At 28.5% G+C, this 26,103-nt stretch overlaps 4 protein-coding genes across 6 annotated transcripts; all 4 read right to left on the bottom strand.

Annotated features, from left to right (window-relative positions):
- Positions 1 to 250: 250 nt before the first annotated feature.
- LOC103498826 (probable inactive purple acid phosphatase 29) lies at positions 251 to 3,799 on the bottom strand. The gene is made up of 4 exons (XM_008461582.3): positions 3,246 to 3,799; positions 1,966 to 2,360; positions 620 to 1,073; positions 251 to 469 (listed from the first exon to the last, which is right to left on the bottom strand). The coding sequence occupies exons 1-3, from the start codon at positions 3,532 to 3,534 to the stop codon at positions 627 to 629; spliced, it is 1,131 nt and encodes a 376-aa protein (XP_008459804.2). The 5' UTR covers positions 3,535 to 3,799; the 3' UTR covers positions 251 to 469; positions 620 to 626.
- A 1,474-nt stretch (positions 3,800 to 5,273) lies between these two features.
- Positions 5,274 to 6,161, bottom strand: LOC127151754 (major pollen allergen Ole e 6-like). The gene is made up of 2 exons (XM_051092024.1): positions 5,834 to 6,161; positions 5,274 to 5,462 (listed from the first exon to the last, which is right to left on the bottom strand). Exons 1-2 carry the CDS (start codon positions 6,060 to 6,062, stop codon positions 5,437 to 5,439), a joined length of 255 nt encoding a protein of 84 aa, XP_050947981.1. The 5' UTR covers positions 6,063 to 6,161; the 3' UTR covers positions 5,274 to 5,436.
- A 6,114-nt stretch (positions 6,162 to 12,275) lies between these two features.
- Positions 12,276 to 13,014, bottom strand: LOC103498825 (major pollen allergen Ole e 6-like). The gene is made up of 2 exons (XM_008461580.3): positions 12,695 to 13,014; positions 12,276 to 12,436 (listed from the first exon to the last, which is right to left on the bottom strand). The coding sequence occupies exons 1-2, from the start codon at positions 12,921 to 12,923 to the stop codon at positions 12,411 to 12,413; spliced, it is 255 nt and encodes an 84-aa protein (XP_008459802.1). The 5' UTR covers positions 12,924 to 13,014; the 3' UTR covers positions 12,276 to 12,410.
- A 4,816-nt stretch (positions 13,015 to 17,830) lies between these two features.
- CCD7 (carotenoid cleavage dioxygenase 7, chloroplastic) lies at positions 17,831 to 24,821 on the bottom strand. Of its 3 annotated transcripts, XM_051091503.1 has the most exons (8): positions 23,956 to 24,821; positions 22,607 to 22,735; positions 21,672 to 21,803; positions 20,564 to 20,836; positions 20,320 to 20,405; positions 19,769 to 20,083; positions 18,540 to 19,429; positions 17,831 to 18,123 (listed from the first exon to the last, which is right to left on the bottom strand). In XM_051091503.1, exons 1-7 carry the CDS (start codon positions 24,704 to 24,706, stop codon positions 19,283 to 19,285), a joined length of 1,833 nt encoding a protein of 610 aa, XP_050947460.1. In that variant the 5' UTR covers positions 24,707 to 24,821; the 3' UTR covers positions 17,831 to 18,123; positions 18,540 to 19,282.
- Positions 24,822 to 26,103: the final 1,282 nt, after the last annotated feature.

Raw genomic sequence — 26,103 nt, 5'->3', positions numbered from 1 at the left:
AAATCATTTTTAAAATCTTTTTTAAATTTTTATATTATATTATTATTGATAGAATATGTATAAAATTTTGATTCATTTTGTTATATCTAAAAATCCATCCAACTTTTTTCCTAATTTCTTTTTAACATGTATTATCCAAAGAAATTACAAGTATAGCATTTCTTCAAATAATTACAAATATAACAATATACTTCTTTATAATTCATAAACTATTGCTTTATTTAAAAATTCAAAATAAGATCAAACTCAATAGGGAAAGATCACACTTTTTTATAATAATAATAAGAAAAAAAGATCAACTATAATTCCCCTCTCACATATAGTAAAAAAAATGTAAAAAAAGAAAAGCAATTGTTTCTATTACATTGCCTTTACGATAACTTTCTTTATCAATTGGATACAGAAAAACGCTATGTTTCTCATAGCAGAGCGGATCTTATTATATTCACTTCTCAAAGATTAACGCCACCTTCACAAGAAAATAACTCAGAATAAGTAACCATAATTACATATAATTTATCAATCAATAGAAATACCAACATCATTTCTTGATGTCTATTAGAATTTGGCTGAAATCTATATATATATAAGGAAAAGAAAGAAAGAGTAAGAAGCTTACCAAGAGATCAGCTCTTGCTCCAAAGAACTTGACTATCAATAGGTGTGAGATGTTTATCATCAAGGCGTTTCCATGTTCTGATAGATTTAACACTTCCCCAATTTCCTTTAGCTGTTCTTTCCAAGTTAGCCACCACCACTCTAGCTCTCCTAGACCACCCAGCCTTGCCATAAGCATGGTACCCAAATCCTCCACCATAGCAAAGGTTAATCCCAGTAAGCAACCCACAGAAATCGTTGAGATGATCATGGCCTGTAAACACTGCTTTTACGTCTCCTGCTTCAACCATGGAGGTAAAGAAACCAGAATTCACAGAAGGAGAGCTGATCCCTTCTTGTCGAACACCCGTGTAATTCGAAGCATCGAAGCTTGAAAACTCTGGCAATGGTATGTGGAAGAATGTTAGCCCAGGTGCAGCAGTCTTTTGAGGGAATGGTTTGTTCATGTATGCTCTCTACACCCAACAATAGAAAGTATATATGTACTTTATTTCTAATTTGAGGTATTAAATGTGCAAGTTATATAAAATATTTTATATAAAATATTATGGTTCTCAATGCATCTCTTTTCAGTACAAAAGGGATACATTCATAGAAGAGCAGAAAGCAAACGTTTCACAATACAAGACAGTTTCTTAGAGAAACACCGCCAATTTTACCCACCTAAATACTAGGGGTGTTCAAGAAGCCCAACAACGCAAAAAGACCTAACCTGAATTATATGGGTTCAGTTAGGGTTGAAATATTAAAGAACCAATGGCAACGGTTCGCAGGTTCAAACACCAAAATTTCGGTTCAACCTGATTCGAACTTGCAAGTACACACCTACGATATCCCTCTCTCTCTTGTTGGTTCGTTCTCCTGCTCTGTTGTTTCACTCTCTCCCAACCCAAACTGCCATTCACTGCTTCTCCGCCCCCCCCCCCCCCCCCCCCCCACATCCTACCCTTCTCTTGTGTCATTCTCCAGCAGCAATGCCTCTCTCAGCTTTGAAGTTGTGAGCCTAAAAGTGTAAGGAGTTAACAAAACATGAGTCGAGGTTTTTTAGTCATCGGACCCACAAACTCCTTGGAAGAAACAAGTTTCCACTTTAACTTCTTGAAACAAACACCCCTAAAAAGTTTGTCTATAATAGTAATAATCAATTTGGTTTGGATTGAATCAAAATTTTGATGTTTGAACCCACAAACCAAAATGACCTGTTCTTTAAAATTTCAACCAACAAAATTGTTACAAACCAACCCAACTTTTATAATTCAAGTTGGGTTAGTTGGGTGTTCTTTTTAACATCCCTACCCTACAAAGTATAACCACATTAAGATGTCGGTCAAAAGCAGATAAATGTACCTTGAGCTTGGCAGAAGTAAGCTGAAACCAAAACTGTTGAGAAGGTTTAATCCAGCCATAGCCAAAAATCCCAGGAACTGTGGAGTAATCACCACTGTCAAGGAAATACAGATTTAGAACAGATTTGTTCTCAAAATCAGATCCCTTCACTCCACCTACCTCGAGATTGTAGTTCCCAAATCCATTGATTGTCTTTACTCCTGAAGGATTAACCTTAGAAAGAGTATTTTTCAACCCAACTATATGCTTCATTACTCCTTCCCTAGAAAGAGTAGATTCTTGGTCATGGTTTCCCAGAACAGCAGCCCAAGGAATATTGGAAGCAATTGCTGGAGCAAATGCAGCATCTAATGATTTTGCAGCATCCGTTGCATCAAATCCAAAGATATTGTCCCCTAACATTTCACACATTAACTACTTTCAGCTTCATTGATTCTCATTTGATAACGGTTAGACTTTTTCCACTTGGAAATTAAACTTATAGATACCATTAGTAATGAAAAGAACACAAAGTTTCAAAGACAATGACCCTTTGAGTTCACCCTTCTTGGATCCGTATTACTCTAATACCAAATTAGATAAAAAGGGGTTCTATATCTGCAAAGTAGCCCATATATCATATAAAAATCATAAGCTGCATTAAAATTTTCGACGTGGGATCATCAACCAACTGCCAAACACCCACTTTTACATATAAGTTTTCCTAGTTTCGTTGTTCACTCTCTACTGATTTTCTAAAAAAACTTGGCCTATTCGATAACTATTTGTTTTTTCTTTAAAAGAAAGCTTATGAAGACTATTCACACCTAAAAGTGTATGTTTAGCTATCCACTGTCTACTAATATATTAAAAAACCAAACCAAGACTAGAAAACTAAAAAAATAGTTTGCAAAATGCTTCCTTTTGTTTTTAGAACGTGACTAGATTTCCAGTGTTTCTCCAACACTTAAGAAGGAAATAAACATAAATTTCAAAAACAGAAAACTATCAAACGGGTCTGAATTTAATATGTAACAGAACGTTTATCAAACGGACCTTAACAATCAGCAAAACATGTTTCTACCTCTTTTCACCAATACGAAATTGAATCTCCATAACATAATAACCACTCTACAATTTAGAAACCCATTTTCAAATCAACAAACAAGATACTGAATTCAATCTCAAACATAAACTAGAGAAAAACCAAACAAACTAAGAACATAAATTAAATCCCACAAGACCACCAGACCAGAAACAGGCAAAGAACAAGAGAAACAATGATTAGAAGAACAAACTACCAGTAAAAACAATCAAATCCGGTTTCTCAGCAAGAATCATCCGGCGAACAAAGGCGGTGGTGTTGAGGTCAGAGCAAGAAGAAATCTGATAGGGAAGAACATCCTCACAGGGGGTACCTTTCCCATTAGCATAATGCATATCCGCCACTTGAAGTATCTTAAACTCCCCATTTTTCCCAAATCTCAGCCGCATCGGGTGGTTCCGTTGAACGGCGGTAGATTTGGTCGCCCGAAATGTGAGAGAGAAGAGAAGGATCAGAAACAGGGGAGATAGCATCGGCATAGACATTTTTGGGGAGAAGAAGAATAGGAAATGGATGGTTTTGAAAAGGAAGAAAAGGGAAATGGGGGAATGAATTTATTGGTATTACTAACCAAAAACCATGTCGATTAATGTGGAGTAATGAATTTACCGGGGTGTTCCTATCTTATAGTACTGTCTAGTTGAGGAAGACAGAGTGCTGGTGGAGGAATGGGATCAGCAATAATGAGTATTCACATTTAATAGTGTTTTCTAGTCTTCTTTACTTGTAGTTTACTGGTGGAGGAAAATTCAGTCATCCATGACTTACTTTCTTTCTTCTTTTTAAAGTCTTAACTTTAGAATGGAAACTTAGTTTGAATTTTCAAAATGTAACCTTTTCATCAAAACTATTCAATCAAATGGTATGGAACATGCTTTTGATAGATCTCTAGTGATCCAACCTATGATGTGGAAATAGCAAAAGGAAGAGAAGGCCGAAATGGTCCAAGTGCTCACACCATAGCAACTTTTAGAAGTTCAAATTTGGATAAATTTGCTAGAGTTGATTGAGCTATGAATTTGTCATGAATTTTGACAAGTTGTCAAAAATAAAAAAAGGAGGAATTACGCATCATCCTAATAAGAAAAAATGTATAAATCATTGTATTTAAGAAGAGATGTAAATCATTGTAAGACACAAAGACATTTTTAAAAACTAAATGAGATTACCAAGCAAGGTCTACAATTTTTACATTTGAATTTAAGTTTCAAAATAATTAAGTAAATTATGCTTTTTTTTATTATTTAATTTTTTTTTTTTTTTTGTTGAAAAATAGTAAGGAGATGAATTAGGGTTGAGATGTGATGATGAGACTTTTGGAGAGAAGTAAATTTCCATAACTAATTTAGTATTAAAGTAGAGCACATGAAGCTATATATAAAGTCTTGCTTTCATATTATTATTTCTATTTTGTTACCATTAGGCTGTCAATAAAGTCACGAGCCAACAACTCATTTTTAATTTAATTTCTTTCTTTTTAAATATCAATTAATTCATATGGTTTACTACTCATGTAGAGGATTTTCATTTATGTGTCCTATTTTTAGAATTAATTAGTTTTGAAACCAACCCCCCTATTTTTGTCTTTTTGTTTTTGTTTTTGGTTTTTGGGTTTTTTTTTTCAAGTCATCACAACAATGCACGTCATAATATATTTCTTAATTTTTTATGTCGCTTTTCGCTTGCCTTAGCTTTGATGAGCACTTATAAAAATCTCTTTGGATTTAGCGTCTATTAAGGTGCTCCTTTGGCAAGTGGATGAATATATGTTAAAAGCTCTGTTATAGCCTTCTTGTAATGCTAATAATAGATTAGATTCCATATAGAAAAGTTTATTTCTCAATATTTTTAGCACTAAAATCTCAAATAACTATACGAAAAAAATTCATATTTAGTAACGAACATAAAACACATTGTTGAAAGCCAAAAAAATATTAACAACGTCTAGAAATGTATCGTTGTTTACTTATCTAACTCCTAGATAGTGAAAAGTTTGAGTGATATGTTTACCCATGATGTTTAGTGACACTAGTAAAATTAATTAAAAGTTAAATAACAAACACTTATGATCATGTGGTTTGATTAAAACTCACGATATCAAGAGTTTGAAATTAACATTTTTGAGAGAAAATTAAATGTCCATAATTGATTATAACGTTTAGGTTTAATTTAATTAAAAATCTTCCTTCGATGTTAGTATTAAAAATTGACAATGACACCAAAATTAAAGCAAGAAGTTCATTATAAATAAAAATTTTGGAATCATATTATTGTATAGAAAGGAGGGTTTATCATAAACTCCCTTTGATTTTAATACAATAAGAATGCTCTCATTGATCCTCCATGATAGGAAGCACTTTTATCCTTTAATTCCCCCATTATGTTATTCAGTGCAATGGGATGTTCAACTTATCTGTAAAACAATCATACAAACAATTCAAAATTAATATAAGAAAATAAAATTCAACTCCTAATAGAATGAGGTTTTAAAAAATATAGATGGGATATGGAAATGATCACAAAATATACAGTTGAAAAAATACAATCACTAAAACATGATGGTTGTTGAGATTTACATCTTCAAACTTTCAACTATAAACATTGACTCCTTAAATACGAGTTCAACTTCTATAAATTTGTATGTTCAAATTTAACACTTTTGTATAATTTTGTAACTACGCTATCATGTATTATGACCGACTTTTGTGATTTGTCATAAATAATTGAACATCTAGATAATAGAAAAAATATATAAAGAGAGAGAGAGAAAAGAGATAGTAGTACCAGCAACTTCTTTTTCTTCGCAATCTTCGTCACATTTAACTTGACAATAGCCTCGGCCACCGAGCCTTGCAAGGCATACCCTCATACAATTTTCATAACAAGACACATATTTGACATCAAATTTAGCCTCATATTTCTTAACTTCTTCTTCATTGGTGGCATTGCCAAATTGCAAAGAAGCCATTACAACAATGCACATCACAAACACTGCAATAATCTTCTTGGCCATTATTATTTTTTTCCTTTTTTATGTCGATTTTTACTTGCCTTTTGGTGACGCTTTTACAAATCACTTTGGATTTAGCGTCTATTAAAGTGCTCCCTTGACAAGTGGATGAATGTTTGAGAAGATGAGAAAGCTCTTTTATAGGCTTCTTGTAATGCTAAAAATAGATTCTTTAATAAGAAGTTTAGGCCGATATAAAAGGTTAACTAAGTTAAAAGAAATTGTAGGCCATTCATTTATAACCAACAGTACACTCATTATGAAATAATAATGGTCAATCTATATACATTTATATTTTACGTACATAAATAATCGAAAGTCAAAAGAACGCCACCAAAAATATTAACAACGTTTAGATGTGTTCTTGTTGTTTACGTGCCTTACTTCTTTGTAACTAAATTAAAATATATGTCATTGCTACTAACTACGTACATATGTAAATAAAAATAATTAAAAGTTAGATTAGTGAACGTTTTTTATATATTATACGTAGATTTGTGCATGGAATTCATCATCGACTCATAAATCCCACATAGCATCAATTTGTCACAACTCTCAAATTTGTCCCAAAGATATCTTGAGCGAGTTGACAAATTAATATACTTAATTTGTAACGTCGTGGTGGCCATCAAATTAGGATTTGTGGAAAATCAATCTATTTTTAATTTGATCATAAATAGATATATGTATAAAATAATAAAATTGTTTTTTTTTATAGAAAAATCAAATAAAGAAAAATTATTAAAAAAAAACATTTTTATTCTAGCTAATATTTGCTTCATGTTTATTTTTTTTAATTATCTACTTCATTTTAAATTAAGAATTTTTTTTTTAAGAAAAATCATAATCTCTAATAATCTCTATTTCATGTTAAACAAAGGGGATATATTATTTTTTTAATTACATCACGTTAAATAGAAGGAAAAAATATTTTTTAAAAGAAAAAAAAACTATCATCCTTTAACTAACTCTACTTCACCTCACCCTAAATGAAGGCAAATTTTTTTATAAAAAATCTCTAACTAATATTTTACTTTATTCATGTCAAATAGTTTAAACATTTTTTCTAAATCATATTTTATCTCTAACTAATATTTATTTCACGTTAGATAAAAGAGTTTTTTTTTAATTATTATAAGTGGACAAAATTCATAATAAATATTTATAAATATAATAAAATTTAAAACTTATCGATAGAAATCAATAGATTCTAAGATTTGCTATATTTTCTAAATATTTTAGGAAAACAGTCTTTTTTTTTTCTTTTTTTTAATGAAAATATAACATTTTATCTTTGACTAATATAGATTTCAGGTTAAATAAATTATGTTTTTAAAAAGAATCACGTAGCTCTAACTAATATCTATTTTTGGATAAATAGATTTTCTTAAAAAGTTGTGAGTTAACCACTTTATTATTTATTTTTTAGAATAAATAAATAAGAGAATTTGAATCACAAACCTTTAATTCAACGATCCAACTTTTAAATTTTTATTGATTCCCATAATTTTTTTTAATTTATAAAGATTAAATATACGATTTACCCTTTTATTTGATAATTATATGTGTATGGATATATGAAATAATTTTATTTTCATTATAAAAATTAAAATCATTTGTGATCCCTTCTATCTATTTTTATTTAAAAACTTAGTTTTTATTTCTTAATGTTTTTATTCAAAATAATATAAAATTAGTATTTGAAATTATCTAAATTTCATATAGAATTGAACCCTCATCATATATCCCTTCGATCTAAATTTCCTATTCTCTTTCTTCTTCTTTTTCTTTGAATTTTGAACTCTTTTACTTTTTCCTTATAGATTTCTTTTTAGCTTCATGCCCACATCTAGGTTTTGTTGGGAAAATATAAATTAAAGGGTAAACATCAAAACTTCATTTTTTTTCCCTACTTTAGGCATCACCTCTTTGAATGCATTTTGTCGGACTCGAGATATGATGAGAATATACTAAAAGATGATGTGTTAATCTGGTTGAGATATTTTAGTACATCTATTGATCTTCGTATATTGTTATAAAAAAAAAAAAACTTCCATCAGGTCCAATTTTTCTACTCTAGGTATATCTTCGACTTCAACTTGTTTCTTTTGACAATTTTATAAAAAAAAAAAAATTATTTTTAATTAAGAGGCAATTGTAAACATAATTAAAAGATAACAATATTTTGGTTTAGATTAAATTTAAAGAATTATAAAGATGGTTAAATCATCCCATTGAAAATTTTACTAAGATGATTATCACCATAAAATAATAGTACAAAAAATATTATAGCTTAGATATTATTCATACATGTTTATCTTTTATATATTCTTCTACGATATATTTTCAATTATTTTTCCTGTTCGTCCAACTTCCAATAGTTTTAAAAATATTTTGTCCATGACTTATTTAGAAAACATAACTCTCTTATTTATAAATTAAATTAAATTGATATATACTATATATTAATCTTTTGCAAGTGTGACGCTTTATATCGTAAGAGTTTGAGAGCTTATCGTAAGTGTGGTTTAATTTGCGAGCTTTTTCACAAGAGAAAAATGAGAGAATTTATTTTGTTCAAAAAGTGAGAGAAATCATTTTTAACCTCGTAAACTATTTTCTTTCTTAATTATTTTATTGAGAACTCCTACATGATTGATAGCTAATAACTTAACGTATAGTACTGACCAAGTGAACTAACATATATAAACCGAGTATCATCTCTCTTTCTTTTAACTTTATTTTTATCGTTGTTGATGTTGGTGCTTGTACACGTAAGTTACTTTATCTATATTTGAGTTTCAAAATGTTTTATTTTGTGACAATTTTTAAAATAAATGTTTGCGGCAATTATCGAACTATTTTTTGTGTTTAAATAAAAAACATTAAGAACCACAAAAATTATTCCTTCCAAACAAAAAAAAAAAAAAAATCATGAAAATGGAGGATTCACCTATATATATATATTAATGACACCAAAAATTGGAATGTTAAAATTACACATTATTAACTTCCTCTTATATTGAACTAATTTGATCCTCCTCAAGAGCCCCCTCTTTAATTCCTTTGTTTTTCATCGCTCAATTCAATTCGACGTGCAACTTATCTGTAAAACAAATACAATAGCTTAAATTAATATGAGAAAATAGAATTATAATATACAAAAAATTGAGTTCATAATTGTAAGATTTTGTATTTTTGTTTATACGAATAGAATGTCTCAATCCTCTGTCTCGAATTTGCTTCATATTTAAAGAAATAATTTCTGGTTGAAAAAAGATAGAGAAGGAACACAGAGAAAGAAATACCTGCAACTTCTTTTTCGTCACAATCTTCGTCACATTTAACTTCGCAAAAACTTTGACCATTATTGCTATTCTTAAGACATTCTTTCTCACAGCTTTCGTAGCAAGATCTGTATCTAGCATCAAATTTGGACTCGTATTCGTCCTTCTTCTCTTCTCCATTGGCAATGGAGAACTCCAAAGCAGCCATTACTACAATGCATATCAATAACGACACTCCCATCATCTTCTTGGCCATAATTTTCCTCTTTAATTTTACTTTTTTTGCTTTGGATTGTGCCTTTTTACAAGTGTTTTTTACAGTGGATGAATAATATATATCTCTTTTTATAGTATTGTATTGTGGGGTTAAATTTAGAAAAAAAAAATGAAAAAAAAAAATAGATTTTTTCTTTACAAACTTAGATCCATATTAATAGAAGAAAAAATGGTTGACCCACTCATGTGTGCACAACAACAAATACGTGGTGAACAATAGGAAAAATTATACACCACTAAATTAAGTTTTCCTCCCACTAACTGATTTTGAGTATTGTTCGATCAATGGGTAACTGGATCAGTACAATTATGTTAAGTGCTGACTTCAGAATTCGAACAATGGGTTTCACTATCTGATTTATGATTTGAGCTTAAACAAATTAATTATTGAAAAATTGATAGTAATTAAGAATCTAGATGTGATTACAAAGGTAAAACGAACATTTGATCCAACTGTGTAATCATGAATAACTTGAAAAGGATCGAAACATATATTAAAAAAAATTGTCCTATAGCATATAAGAATGCATTTATGAGTCGATGGTTGTTGGTTTATCTCGTAGTTAATGAATAGAGGTTGATAATTAAAGAGTTTAAGTAATTAATATTGAATCATTGGAACTTATAAATTATAGGTTCATAAGATTATCTTGCTAGTTCATAGTATATTAACAAATTAAAAACTAATATATCGAGAGAAAAATATGAAAGGTTAAAATTAATTTAGGAGATATATATCTATTGTTTCATATACAATTAATATTATATTATAGTTAAATTATGAATTCGATTTTAAAATTATTTATTTAACTAAATACGATAAATTTAATTAAATAAATAATAAAATATAAGAGAATCATTATGAATAGAAAAAAATGAAACTATTTATAAAATGTAGCATTTTTTTAAATGACTATAAAGATATTGATGAATTTTTCTATATTTTTTAAACAATTTAAATATTTTGCTATTTTTTAAAATGTCCAATAAAAACAAGATATTTAACTTGATTTAGTTAATTAATTAATTAAATTAGTAAAATTATTGTAAATGAGAAAATAGATAAAAGTATTTACAAAATGTAGCAAAATTTCATAATGATAAACATTTATAAATATGATCATTGATATAAATGAATATTTTGCTATATTTGATAAATACCTGGGCTCATATATATTACTAGTAATATTTTAAAATACAAGAAGATAAATTCAAATCACACTCAAAACTAACAAAAATGTGTAATGTAGGTGATGAAATTAAAAAGATTGAATAATAGAAACTAAATCCAAAACATAGGAATTAAAATAATTTATTTTAGTACAACAATTGAGAGTTTGAGGATTCGAAATCTTCCCACCTCTCAAATGAGAGAAAACTATGACAATTACTGCTAAATTAAGTTTGTTTTAGCAACTTCTGAAAAATTAAAATTGAAACTTAGTTGGACCTTTTTTCTAAATATATAACAATTAAGAAAATGATCATAAAATATTTGAAGATAGAAAATGTAAGAGTTACCCATAACATGAGATTTTCTAGTCATGTTTCTACGTTTCTTTTATATTTTTATCTATATTTCTACATTTTTATTGAGTTCAATATCGAAATAAAAAGTAAATCAAAATTTCCATGAAAAATCATCGAACCACACAAAATAAATATTGAGATGTCACTAAAAATAATAGATACGTTTAATTTACGATTTGAAAATAATAAAATATTTATTTATCAATTAAAATTTATTATTTTAACTATTGTTTTATAATTTTTTCAAAAACATTCATTGAAAAAAATGATTTGTCGATATCCTCAGCAAAATTCTTACAAAATTAAGACTTCGATATTTTCAAATCTTTCATCACAAAATTGACCTCAATGTTGGTAAAAAATCAACATTATAGAAGTACAATGATGATGAATAGCCATCGGTATCTATAAACTATATACCATAAAAAGGAAATATACTTAGCAATTTCTTAGGATGTTGTTTGGTGCACATAGTTTTAGTTATAAGAATGTACGGTTAATTGTAATTTGTAAGGTTACAATAATGATCCATGGAAGTTGAAAAGTCTATATTTTGAGGTCCAAACATTTTATATTGGGTTCACAAAACCTATAGTCGTCTGTATTTTAATATATATTTAGGGAACTTATAAAAGGTGTAAATTATTTTAGTCTCAATTCATAGAATTATTGATATTTAACTTGCATTGGTTTAGGGTTTATAATTAAAGTTTTTTTTATTATATAAATATATATGTAACTTAAATATCATATAGTTTCTAAATATAAATAAAAGATTTGGTCATTAAAGGTGGTCATTGCCATCAAAGTTAGTCACTAGAGTTAGTTTTTAGAGGTACATAGTGGTTGTCAAAGTCGGTCATCGACTACGGTTGTCATTGAGGTGCTCCTCAAATTAAAGTTCATCATCGAACACGGTCACCAAAAAATGTCACCTAGAGATAAATATATATATATATATATTTTTTTTTTCTTTTTCATTGACTTCTTATTCGTTGGTATTGATATAAATAATTTTAGCAAACTTTTATTTATTTTTAAAAACTATATATTCTAAGTTTAAATAGTGTTGATTTTGAAATTGCATCTATGTACTAATATTCCCACAATAGTCAGATTCACATATCAATAACACCAAAGGCCAAAAACTTTATAAATCCCAATATTAAAATCACATTACAAGTTTGATTTTGATATAATATTAATTACTACACTTGATCCTTCGCAAGAGCTCTTCTTTCCTTTTTGTCCACATTATTCAATGCAATATGATACCCAACTTATCTGCAAAACAAAAACAACAATTAGTAAATTAAAAAAAATGCATAAAAATGTTTAAATTATTCACGATAATTTATATATATATATATATATTAAATTTTGTTCCATATATGTTGATGAATTTTCTTTGAACAATAGAATGGAAATATAATATTGATGCATTCCTTGACTGACGTATGTATGAAATGTCAATAGAAACATCGAAATAAATAATCGAACATGTTAAAAACAAGAAAGATAAGAGATAAATGAGATGAGTACCGGCAGCTTCTTTTGCACCACAATCTTCGTCGCATTTAACTTCACAGTAGCTATGGCCGCCGCCGCGTTCAACGCATTCTTTCTCACAGATCACAAAACAAGCCTTGTATTTGGCATCAAATTTGGCTTCATAATTGGCCACTTCATCCTCCTTATTGGCAGTGGCAAATTGCAAAGTGGCTACCACCACAATGCACATCAAAAACACTGCCATCATTTTCTTGGCCATTTTTTTTTTGGTTCTTGGCTTTGGTGATTTTTTAGATCTTGCTGTGGATGAAGTTCTTGGAAAGATGAGAACCCTTTTTATAGCTAAGGGTTTACCCTAAAAATGGAATTAGTTAGGTCCATAAAATGTATGGTGTGTGTAATGATAGATGGTAATGGAAACGTTAAATAATTGTAGACCATGCATTCATAACAAACATTTGAAATTTGATGTGCTAATCATGATCAAGGGTTCTCTAATTATGATCTAAGTCCATTTAATATATGCTTCACTCATAGCTCAACTGTTGTCTTGAAAATATAAAAAGAAAAAAAAATAAAAAAATTTATCAAAAGTTTTTTTAATTTTAGTATTGCGATTTTGGCGATAAGGAATCAAAACCTCTCATCTTTTTTAAGATGAAATGTCGTGTCAATTACCACTAGTCTAAGTTCACTTTGACGATTATTAAATGTTTGTTCAGTTAAAAGTATAAATTATTTGGGATGTATTTTTTATTCCACCTAACTTCCAAGATTACATTTCTAGTTGTGTCAAATTATTTTAAGGTTTCAAAAAATTGAACAACGAAATCTCCAACATTTAGAACAAGAATGTGATCTATTGACTTCGGTTTAAAAGGAGAATAACAATAATGTTCGAGATGGTGTGTCACAACATTTATCCAAACACAACATGGGTTCGATCAAGAGATATACAAGGCACATCTTGTTCTTAAGAGTTGTCCAGTCGACAAGAAAGTCTTTAGATTTCATTGAATTTTTTTTATCACCAGTTACTAAATTAGTCATATTGTTAATGTTCTAGATCTACAGCTTGATGTTAAATACTTGTCTTTACAACACAACTTATTTGAATAGATAGATCAATATAGATTTTCCTCAAGAGTATAAGCTCCAAGGTGTATTTTTTTTCCCCCATAGGAGCGAAGCTTGTTTGCATAAGCTAATTAAAGAACTCGATATATGGCTTGAAGCAAGCTTCTCGACAATGGTTTGCCAAATTTCAGATACATGCTATTGTTAGGCCTTTAGCTTCCGACCATCCAAACTTGATTATTTCTTTCTCTTAACAACATTATCATTATCGGCTTCAATCATCACAACAACATTGATGACTCGAAACATCTTCTACATGACCTGTTCAAACTAAAAGATTTAGGATTTTTGTTAATCCTTCCTCTCAAGGAATCTCCTATTATATATCTCAACATCATCTTATGCATATATAACAATTGTTAGAAGTTGTTGGACTGATCTTTTTGTTGCTACAGAAGTTACACCGATGGACCCTCTTGTCAAAATTGTTTCTCCATCATAGTCGCAAATCAAGTACTGGTTTGTTTTCTGTCATTTTGTTCGTGATAAAGAAAGTAGCTTGATGGCTTTCTAGAGTCTTACATTCCTCTTGTTCGTCGCTCTCATCATCAACTTCATGTTGATATATACACTAAAAGCTATTTTGCAACAATTCCTTATTTTTGTATATTGTCAAGTTGGGTACTTAATTTAAATCTGTATTAGTACTCAACTTTAAGGGCATATGAGAGTTGATAGAGTTTGTTTTATACTAAGTACTTTTTTTTTTTTTTCCATTAGTGGTTTAGTTCGTTATTGCATTCAAAACTATATTCCGTTTGTCCGGTTCTTCCATGAGATTTTAGACACACATGCTTCACAAAATATCACTTTTTAGAACACGTGATATTTTTATCCAAAAATCTCTAAGAATTAATATCGTGTAAAAGTGTTGGATTCTCATGTCGGAAAAATATAAATTATTTATTACTATTAATTTTAATTAATTATGAAATATAAATTATTTGTTACTAATATTTTCACTATTTACCTTAACTATTTAATAAAAATTATTATGATTAATTATTAATATTATAATTAATTCATATTAATTTTTTTCAATAAATAATTAAATTATGTTTAGTTCAAAGATATTCTTTTTTTTTAACTAACTATTTAACATAACACTAGATTATTTTATGTTAAATTTAATTAATATCTAGTATTTAGCTAACTAATTAATTTATTTTATTATTTTACAAATTATTAAACTTGAATCCAAATATTTATCTACGAAACAATATTTAATATCTAACCCACAAAACAATATATGTGATCCAAACCGTCTCAGAAAAAAAAAAAGGTGAATAATAATTATAGAATAGTCGTCGAAATGCATATTCTATATTACATAGAAATAAAACCATTACATTACAGACAAACGTACACCTCACAATCAATTCAATTTTATGATCATATATGTGTGTGAGAGGAATTAATAAAGATATATGAAACAAAAATGCAGGTCGGTATTAGGTGTTGATCCTTAAATAATTATAATTATATTTTGCCATGTAGTTAATTCATATTTTACGCAACGTTTATATCTAGATTAAATATATTAACACATGCATGTATTAAATTATGGTGCAGGTATTTGTTATCTAGTTTCAAATGATTGATTCACATATAAATATCACCAAAGACCAAGAATTTTATAGATTTTAATATCCAAGTATACAAGCTCAAATTCAATACGATTTAATTAATTACTACTTGATCCTTCTCAAGAGGTCTTCTTTCTTTCTGCTCTCCATTGTTCAGTGCAATTCGATGTGCAATTTATCTGTGAAAAAAAAATCCAACAATTGAAATTAATATAATAAATAAAACTTTATCTAAAAATTTAAGAATAAAAAGTGCATGAAAATATTTAAATTCACGATTTTAGCTTATAGTTTTGTTATATATGGTTCTTTTTTCTATGACATAATGTAAATGTTGATGAACGATGAACTGTCATGGAACTGATGAACGAGTGAAATGTCGATGGAAATGCTAAAAGGAATAGTTTAACATAATTCATGCAAAAATTATAGAGAATTATAAAGATAGTAGTAATATACCAGCAGCTTCCTTTTCGCTACAGTCTTCGTCACATTTAACTTCACAGAAGCTTTGGCCATTATTACCCTTTTGAAGGCATTCCTTCTCACAAGTCTCATAGCAAGACTTGTACTTGGCATCAAATTTGGCCTCATATTCGGTCACCTCATCCTCCTCCTTGGCAATGGCAAATTGCAAAGTGGCTACCACCACAATGCACATCAAAAACACTGCCATCATTTTCTTGGCCATATTTTTTCCTCTTGTAATTTTCTTTGGCTTTGGTGTTTTATTGATTATTAATTCTTGGAAGTCTTTCTTTTGAGAGAGGATGAAGTTTTTGAATGATGAGAAACCCCTTTTTATAGCTAGGGATTTAGTAAACCTAAATTTAGATCAACATACCAACGTGACCTAAATTTAGATCAATGGCCATGCATTCATAACAAACATTGAACTAGTAATAGAAAATAAATAATTGCCAAATTAAAACAAAATTTTTCTTTAAATTAGTTGTTGCTAAATTATAATGACTTAAGGGGTATCTAGTAAATTTTATTGTGTTTAAGTTACTTAAATTAATTATATTTTTCATATGGCAATATACCTTTTTTCTATTTGCAATTACATTTTTTTTACTTGGCGGGTTTGAAAATAAGTTATTTTGGAAATATGAATTTTTAAAAATTTAATTGACGAAATAAATTGGTTTAGAATAAACACGTGAAATCAACTTTTAGAAATTTTGTATTTCGTTAGTTTTTAATGGTTAATCTCTCCCTAATTTACGTAAAATTCTTACTAATTATCATAACACCCTTAAACGTGATATGCCTCTCACTTTTCCTCTATATGTTATGTTGTGGTTATCACCATCCTTTGTTGGCCAACTCCCATCTATCACCTTCAACGATCACCATCGACCAACTCTGACTACTAACCATTGATAGCCAACTACAACGACCACCTCTAGCCACCACCACCGTACCACAACTACCACTAACTCTAATGACCATTATTTTAAATAATCAATTCTAATTTACAGTAAGTTGTTATCTATATAAAATAAAATTAAAAAAAAAAACACTTTTATTTAGTTATAGCAAACCCAAAAAGTGGCTACAAACTGAACATTTTTTTTTTTTATAAAATATGTTTAAATGAAATGAGCTTTTTAAAAATATTTTTTGTTTGCCAAGTCAATGTAGACACACATTACCCATATTTCTATTAAATTGGTATAAGGATATATATATCAGTTTTGGACTCATCTATTTGCCCTTCCTTTAATTCCAAAGCTTAAAATTACAATGTAAGAAAAGTTAGATTGAAAGCTAAGAGCATGCATGGTTTTGACTAAGTTAAATTTTTAATTACTTTAAGTGAGATAATTTGGGTGTTTTATAGTTGATTTTTCAGGACATTTTACCAGAGAATATTTTGATTTTATTTCTTTTTAGAAAAATAACTCTCTTTTAAAAGAATGGCATTGTCAATCATTTTTGTAAAGACATAATAAAATACTATAAATGGTATTTTATTTTATAAATTAGAGTGAAAAGATTTAAACCGTCGATCTAATTGAAAGTGGAGTTAAATTTTAAATAATCTCGTAACAAAAGATGAACTTAAGCTAGAAACTATATAATAAATTGGGATAGTTGCAAATATAATAATTATATTCAAAATAATTAAGTATATAGTAACATTTTTAAAAAATTACAAATATAGCAAAATCTGTCAAAATCTATTAATGATATGACTATGAATCTATCTGATAGATTTTGTTATGTTTGTAATTTTTTAAAATTATTACTACCTACTTAATAATTATTCTAAAAATATTTAGTCTATTATAATTACGCTAATAAATTAAGATAAGAGAAAGACAATTATTCTACAAATGTTTGGTAAAAAGAATAATATTTTTTAATCTTGTTAATAATAAATAAATGAGCATTTCTAGAAAATAAATAATAAAAAATGGTTGATTCACAATTCCAATTATATCAAAGAATAGAATTTTATAAATTGAAATATTCAATTCACATTATTATTATAAAACAAAGATAATGAGAAAAAAGAAAACAAAAGGGAAAAAGGGAACTTTATTAAACTCCTCTTCAAACCCTTTATTAATTAACTCCTCTCTATAGATTATTTTAATTATAATAATACAATAATTGGTAATAATTCTTGACATAAATTCTCTCATAATGCCTCTCCTCTTCTTCTCTTTTAATTTCTTTTCTTTTCATCCTCCATTACTCAATTTGCTGGGTCGATACGAAGCTTATCTGCAAAACAAATACAAACAAATTTCAATTTCATTATTAAACATAATACAAAATCCTTTAATTTATACTTTAAGAACTTAAGCTTTTGATCTTTTCTTTTCTTTATTTTGGTGAAAATAAATTTAGTATTATGTCAATAGTTAATATAATGCACTGCTCTCTTTTAGGGTTGAAATTTTGTGAAAAACTTAACATGGCAATGGTTTGAACATGCATGACCTAAATAAATATTTAGATTTTATGTCTCAACACTTTACTATATGTGAACTTGTAGACCGAAAGATTTGTGGAAGATCAAACAAGTGAAAATCAATTAATATTGAGAAAGAAAATGATTTGAAAGCAAATTTTAAACTTGTGATTATTAAAAAGAGATAATGATCAAATAGAAAAAGGGAAGAAGAAAGAATATATACCGGCAACTTCTTTTTCATCACAATCTTCATCACATTTAACTTCGCAAAAACTTTGACCATTATTGCCATTCTGGAGACATTCTTTCTCACAACTTTCGTAGCAAGATTTGTATTTAGCATCAAATTTGGACTCATATTTGTCCTTCTTCTCTTCTCCATTGGCAATGGAGAACTCCAAAGCAGCCATTACCACAATGCATATCAATAACACTCCCATCATCTTCTTGGCCATAATTTTCCTTTTTAGTTTTCCCTTATCTTTCTCTTTTCTTTTCTTGCTTTGGATTGTGCCTTTCTACAAAGTGCTTTCTTCAGTGGATGAATAATATCTCTTTTTATAGTATTGTATTATGGGGCTAAATTTAGAAATAAATGAAAAAAAAAAGGGTAGATTTTCTCTTTACAAACTTAGATCCATATTAATAGAAGATACAATGGTTGACCCACTCATGTTCAACAACAAACTAATAGTACACGTGTGGTGAAATAAAGAAATTCAAAGGAGTTTTCAAGCCTATAGTAGATCCGTCGGTGTGTGTATGTATATGTATATATGTTTTCAAGAAATACCCAAAAAAATGGGGAGAATTTACATGTACATATTGTCGAGATAATAGCAGTAGTGTTTTAACTAATGATTCTTGGTTTGATAAATTTAATATAGAACTCAAATTAGGACACCCTTTCTGTTGAACCACACAGCTCACAACTTTTTTTCTTTCCCCTTTGGAGCATTGTCTTAATTAGGTGTTAGCAGCCCAAAAACCATGGAAGCCTAAAGGGAAATTCAAGTGCTTTGGGACTTCAAATCTTGCCACAACTCCATCTGCTTCTCCAAATCTTTGAGCGTCCAAAATAATAAGATAGCATCTTTGTATTGATACTGCATACTGTGTATTTAAACATACACATCAAATCCTTTACTTAGATATATATATATATACACACATAGTTTTTACAATTTGCCAAAAAATAAATTTAACCTACAATTTTGTGTATATTGGCTAAAACCTATTTGAGTACTTTTCTAAGAAAGAAAAGGAAGCAGCCTATTGATTACAGGATTGAACTTTTAAAAAGTAATTCTTTGAGTTTACAATTTATCCTAGTTTTAGATCTTCATTTTTGTTTTATTTTTACCAAATGAAAACAAGACGAACTAATTAGTAGGTACACCCGAATATATATATCTCAATACTAACATTCAAAGAGAATATAAGTTAGCTAACCTCAACCACGAGAAGATATCCATCATCTTCTTCATCTCCTTTGGGAACAAAAACAGGTTCTCCGACGAATCTCCGATTACCAGCAAACCATGTTCTGACAGTGCTTGAGACTGCATCGAGCTTTACAATCATATCAAACGGAAACGACGGTAGCGACCGCCGATTACCGGAGGAAGTTGCAGCATATAAGTAATTGTGTTTTAGACCTGAGAACTTAGGGTTTATTATTGGGAAATCTGAGGATTTGGGCCACTGGCTCAAAGGCTCCACACTGCACTTTTCACACTTCCCATTCTTACTTAAACTAATGCATACCTACAAAAAAAAGGGTTACTTAATTTTAGAATGCTTTTTTCTCAATTTTTTTTAATTAAACTGTTTACACCTTAACAAAATTTCATCAAGCATTCCCTTGCAAAAGGAGAGAAAAAAAAATCTATCATTTTTAAATCAGTACTAAATTTTTTGGTTCAGTTTAAAGTTGAAGTACTATTTGGTTAATTCTAACTTAAATGCACTATTAATTATAGTGAATGAAACGAACAATTTACCTTAACTAGGTGAGGAAATTGCTTACTTTTGGTTTCATTCGGGTTCATGACAGAAGGATCAAGTTTTCCAGTCTGCCAATTATAACCTGGCAGTATAGAAAACTAAATTAAAATCCAGCCTAAAGAACGATGAATTCAAACAGATACTATGATCTATCTTGAAAAGGATATGTTAAATGAGATTCGAGGACAAAAAAAGTAGGTAGAAAGGTGAGTGGATGAGAGGGTGAAGAGGATGATGTACCAAATAATTTTTTGAAATTGAACCATTGATATGAGCAAGAAGAGGCATGGATTTGGAAGTCCAAGGTACCATCTTCTTCATGAATAATCTCAAAGGCATTGCCAACATGAAGAACCCAAAGCCTAGAAGGAACTTCAACAATAGTTTCTTTACAATCTTTGTTTGAATCTTCACCAAACCTTGGGATCAAATAAATTGGAGAAGTGCTTTTGTTTGTGTTTACACTAAGTGCAGATATCATTGGAGATACTCCAGTAATTGCACCCATTGCACCTTCAATTTATATAGTTTTGAATTTTAATTAGTTTCACTCAACAATTAATGGAAATTTGTTTTATTATTTTTTTTCTTCTTATCTACTAAGAAAAGCAATAAGATTTTATGGATATACCTATTTGATTCTTGATTTTTGAAAATTGTAGGTTTTTTCTAAACACTTTTTATTTCCTTTTTTTTTTTAGTTTTTATTAGCTTGTGTTTTAAAATGCTCTTAAAATTATTAAACCAAATAACAAATAAAAATCAGTAGAATAAAGAAAAATTATCAAAAATGGAAAATTTAACAAACTATTTACAAAAATGACAAAATTTCAAATTTAATCAATAATAGATATTGATAGACACTAATATTATTTCTACCGGTGATATTAATAATAGTTGATAGAAATTTATCCGTTTCTATTATGGATAGAATCTAAAATTTTGCTATATTTTATAAATATTTTAATTTATTTTATTATATTTGAAATTGTTTAGCGTTTATAAACTTAATATTTCTATTAAATAGAGTTTTCCTCTTTTAATTGTTAGTCTTTTTTTTTCCCTACTTCTTCAAATTCTTTAAAAAAGATAAAAAGCCAAAATTGTAACACACTAAAAAAAGTTTTAAAACTCTTAATTTTATAACCATTTGTCATGATAGATACAAATAATAATACTTTATTTTGTAATACTGATATATTATAATATTTTGTTATATATTTGTAATTATTTTAAAAAAAATTATCATCTAAATGAATTTCTCCAATGGGTAGTATTTTAATAAAAGATAAATAAACAATAATTTACTTATATATTTTCAAAACAATTAAAAAAAAAAAGAACATACCGATGACATCAAGCTTAATTCGATTAGCAAAGAGGATATAATGATTATGAGTGAAAGCCCAATCATGGATCATCAAGTGATCATCAATAACCAAATCTTTCTTTTGTAATAACTTGAAATTGCTGTCAAATTCTGCAAATAAAAAGTTAATTATGGGAATTTTTAAGTAAAACAAAAGCAAAGTTTCAATTTAGTCCCTTGCATTTTATGAGTATTAATTTTCAATTCTACTCCTGGTTGAAATTACTAGTTTAATTAGTTATGGTGAATTTGTACCACACGAGATAATTTACCATCGGATGAAAAGTCATGTCAATTACCCACGAGACATGTTAATTTACCATCTTATAATTTCTTTATTATTAAGCCTTCTAAATTTATTTTCTCTTTTTATCTTTGATTAACATAGCTTATTTTCTAGTGCATATTGGTGGAATGAGGATCAAACCTCTAATCTAGGGTGGAAAGTTATACCAATTAGTAAGCATTAGTTTGTCGTTCTTACTTATTTGTTGTTGATTCTTTTCTTTCAAAAACCTTTTATTTTTTGTTACCAATTTCAATAAAATCTAAAAAAAAAAACATTTATATAATGCATTTTCCTACCCTAAAATTGTTGTTATTATATAATCAATTTCGATAAAAATTAAAAGAGACTAAATTCGATTTATTACAAAGTTTGGAACTAAAATTGAATCGTATCATGTAAATTTTTTTTCAATATTAAAAATGCAAAAATATATATTGATGATGGATGATAAAAGAAGCTATTTTCAAATATAGAAAATGCAAGATAGACTCTCGTATAATTTATATCTACGTCCTAATCTATATTTTGGTCTAACATAAATAGATATTGTTTTTTTTTTTTTTGTTAAATCTAAATAATTTGAAAAAGAGAAAAAGAAAGGATATATATAAAGAAAACAGATTACCATAAAAAGTGAAATGGCTAGTTGGTAGAAGCATATCCTCAGCATTGCATGACATTATGAGAAGTCTATTCCTTTGAGCATCAACTTTGTAATGAGACAATAACCTCTTTGGTGGCATCTTGAATACTCCTGTGTGTGTTCCAATTTTTATTATATTCCTTCCCCCAATATTATTTATCAATTCTCTCTCTCTCTAATAATTATTATCATTATTTAATTTGCAAATGGCTTCTCCACCTAAATTATTTTCATTTTTTTAATATTCCAACCCAATGATTATGTTCATTCTTCTATTGTTACTTACTGTGGGACTGTGTCACCATTTATCTGCTCTCTTATTGCATTACTATTCCTCTTTATATACATATATATAAAATGAAGGGATTTAATAAAAAAAATTAAATCAATAATTTTTTCTAATTTTTAAATTCAACGATTACCAAATTAGACACAAAAAGACTAATTGGGTGAAGACATATTAGAGAATTCTGAAATTTCAAAATTGAAGAGGATAAAGATGCGAAAGTTTGGAAATGAAACGTAATTTGATTGATTATTATCAATTTGGGAATAAATTATTAGTTTAAGTCATATTATGGTCTTAAATTCTTATTATTTTACTTTACCATCCTCTGTACTTATTGCTTGTTTTATTGAGAATGGGGGTGGGGTGTGTTAAAATATGTATCAACAACCTAGATGATGCACCTACTCGTATACATATATTTTATAAAAAAAATAAAAAATAAACTTTTATTTTCTATTTTTATCTCTAAATTCTTAAAAATTATTTTTTATTCCAACCATTTTTCATAATAAACCTGTAAAAAGTTTTAAATTTTATTATTAATAAAATATAAATTTTTTTATATTTTATAAATATTTTCAAGAGTTTGATGTTCGTAATAATTTTTAGAAAAAAAAACTTTATATACCTATACAAATGTTTTTGTCGATATATGAAGTATTTTTAAAAATTTCGATACTTTCTGAAAAGTGTGTAAAATATTTAAATGTTAAATAAAAATAAATAATTAGAGAAGGTATATATATATATATATATATATATATATATATATATATATATATATATATATATATATATATATATTATCTTTAATGTTAGAAATATTTTCTTTAATGTAGTAATTTCGACGTTTTTAAAAGTTATAATTTAACTCATGAAGTATATCAAATATTGTATTTATTTATTCAGTAATATTATTTGTGGTTGTGATTGTTATATTTATAATATTTTTTTTAAGAAAAGGTTAGTAATTTAAAATAATTATATATATATATATATATATTAGAAAAGGAATTAAAATTATTAAAATTAATATACCAACCGTATAGCACAGGCTTCAAAAGCTCCGCAGCAAAACGCCAAAACCCACCATCGTAAGTTCCGCCGCGGGACGGCGAATCATGATCACCACCACCGTCAAAAGCACTAAACTTCCCAACCGTATCCAAATCCTCCGGCCGAATTTCGTAGGGATCGCCGCCCTCCCAAAGGCAGAGAAGGCGGCCACCCCACCGAAGCACACTCGTATTGGCCACATTTTTCATCACCTTAGTATTCCCTAATTTCTTCCCTCCCTTCAGCACCGAGAACGGTCCTCTATGCGTAAACCGCCACCTGTCGGTCTCCGGATCATGCTCCTCCATTTTCGCCTCCGTTTTCACGTACTTCGCCATGAAAGCCACCTCATCCTTCTCGAAAGCAAACGCTCTTAAATACCCATGCCCGTCGAGAGGATGCACTGTCGATCCATGGTCGTCGGAGAACATGCCCGGTCCAGTAAGGTAGTATGTGCCAGAAGGAAAATCTGGTGGTATGGCGCCATCGACTAGGCGGAGGACGGCGGGGTTTTCCGTCTCGGTCCGCTGTGAAATGAAGAGGAATTGGTAGTCCCAAAAGGCTGCGATGGAATCGTCGTCGTTTTTGTTGATGGATATCCGGTTGGTGTTTGGAGTGGAAATCGATATGGCTTTGGGCGTTAGAGAAGATGGAAATCGTATACCGGTGGGCGGAGGAAGTTTGACGGGCGATGGAAATTGGAGAGGAAGAGATGGAGTGAGTGAATTGGCCTTCATCACTTTGGAAAGTTTTGATTTTATTCGTTGGGGGCTTTGCCATGGTGGTTTTTGAATTTATATACTCGAGGATTTAAAGAAAACCCATAGTCGGACAAATAATTATTGGATGTGAAAAACAAACAAACAAATTAATGTGATGACCTTAAACATATTATATGATCTCAAATTTATAATTTTCTTATTAATTTAATTTTTAGGTATTATGTGCATATTTTAACTTTTATTTGAGACGAATTCAATGATTTACTTTATCCTTAATTGTTATCTAAATTTATCGTTCTTCTTTAGGTCGAAATTATTATCTAAACTCCTGGTTCTTGTTTAGGTCAAAATAACAATGAAATTATTAAGAATGTATCTTCGATCCTCCTACTACTCTTAACTAGTCTCTTATATAAAAAAAAAAAACTCCGACCAAAGTTCCAAATCAATTAGATAAGTAATGATTTTGGGTATATAAGTGAGGACAACTATCACCTGCATTATTATAAGGCTTTCTGAATTGATACAAAAAAATAAAACCATTAGGATGTATACCCAATATACCATTATGTAGATATATAGGAGGTTCGTTGTCCTAATATTAACTTTTATAAAAATGTATGACGGACACAATTGAATTAGGTCTAAAAAGTAATAAATTGAGAGTGGAATATTGTGGACTAATTACGGATCTGCCATTGGTTTTGGCAGTATATTGGAATTGGAGTGGAAAGAGGGACAAAGGAAGAACCCATGGGAGGGGCATTATATGGTTTGTAAAGCTAATGGGGGACACCATATTTTGGTGATTTATATGGTGAGATTATTATCTATTATATTATTTGTTCAGTAATAGTTATATATATATAGCACTCAGTATAATGAAAGTTACTATACTTTGTCCATTTTAATAATTAATAAAGTAATATATAGTAACAATGGAATCATTAATTGCTAAGTTTCTTTTAGAAACAAAATTGTTAGAGTATGGTCTAGGCCAACAGAAATTAGTTTGATCACTGCTTTGATTAAAATTCAAAATATTCTTGAAAATGGGTATAGAAAATGACATTAATTATTGCAAAAGTATTTTGTTATATATCTCCTATGAAAAAATGTGTTTTAAAAGTACACACCAATGAAAGTAATTTATTGTTAAGGGATTTGTGTGTTTTACTTGAAAGTACTTTGAATTAATAACACTTCCAAACATACATTTAAATTTATTTCTCTACAGTAATTTGCTAAATCTAAAAACCACTCTTTGAACCAAACGTAATAGTTCAAAATTAAATAACTTTTAAATGTATAAAAATCTTCTTCAAGAGTGTGGAAAAAAAATATAACGATATGAAAATCAATTTCACACAATCAAATATGCTCGATATATGATTTTCAAAAATCATTATTTT

Source organism: Cucumis melo, chromosome 11 (genome assembly GCF_025177605.1).
Source record: "Cucumis melo cultivar AY chromosome 11, USDA_Cmelo_AY_1.0, whole genome shotgun sequence".
NCBI lineage: Eukaryota > Viridiplantae > Streptophyta > Magnoliopsida > Cucurbitales > Cucurbitaceae > Cucumis > Cucumis melo.
Note: the sequence above shows the minus strand (reverse complement) of the source record. Positions and strands in the feature narration are given on the sequence as shown.

Bases quoted from the DNA above. Each gene is read 5' to 3' on its own strand.
- LOC103498826 (XM_008461582.3), bottom strand. From the start codon at position 3,534: ATGTCTATGCCGATGCTATCTCCCCTGTTTCTGATCCTTCTCTTCTCT. The intron at 2,361-3,245 runs GTAGTTTGTTCT...GTGAAATGTTAG, and splicing joins GGATTTGATTGTTTTTACTG to GGGACAATATCTTTGGATTT. The intron at 1,074-1,965 runs GTACATTTATCT...TGTTGGGTGTAG, and splicing joins TTACTTCTGCCAAGCTCAAG to AGAGCATACATGAACAAACC.
- LOC103498825 (XM_008461580.3), bottom strand. From the start codon at position 12,923: ATGGCCAAGAAAATGATGGCAGTGTTTTTGATGTGCATTGTGGTGGTA. The intron at 12,437-12,694 runs GTACTCATCTCA...TTTGTTTTGCAG, and splicing joins TGGTGCAAAAGAAGCTGCCG to ATAAGTTGGGTATCATATTG.
- LOC127151754 (XM_051092024.1), bottom strand. From the start codon at position 6,062: ATGGCCAAGAAGATTATTGCAGTGTTTGTGATGTGCATTGTTGTAATG. The intron at 5,463-5,833 runs GTACTACTATCT...ATTGTTTTACAG, and splicing joins CGAAGAAAAAGAAGTTGCTG to ATAAGTTGAACATCCCATTG.
- CCD7 (XM_051091503.1), bottom strand. From the start codon at position 24,706: ATGAAGGCCAATTCACTCACTCCATCTCTTCCTCTCCAATTTCCATCG. The intron at 20,837-21,671 runs GTATGTTCTTTT...TATAAATTGAAG, and splicing joins AATTAAGCTTGATGTCATCG to GTGCAATGGGTGCAATTACT. The intron at 20,406-20,563 runs GTACATCATCCT...CTATACTGCCAG, and splicing joins CAATTTCAAAAAATTATTTG to GTTATAATTGGCAGACTGGA.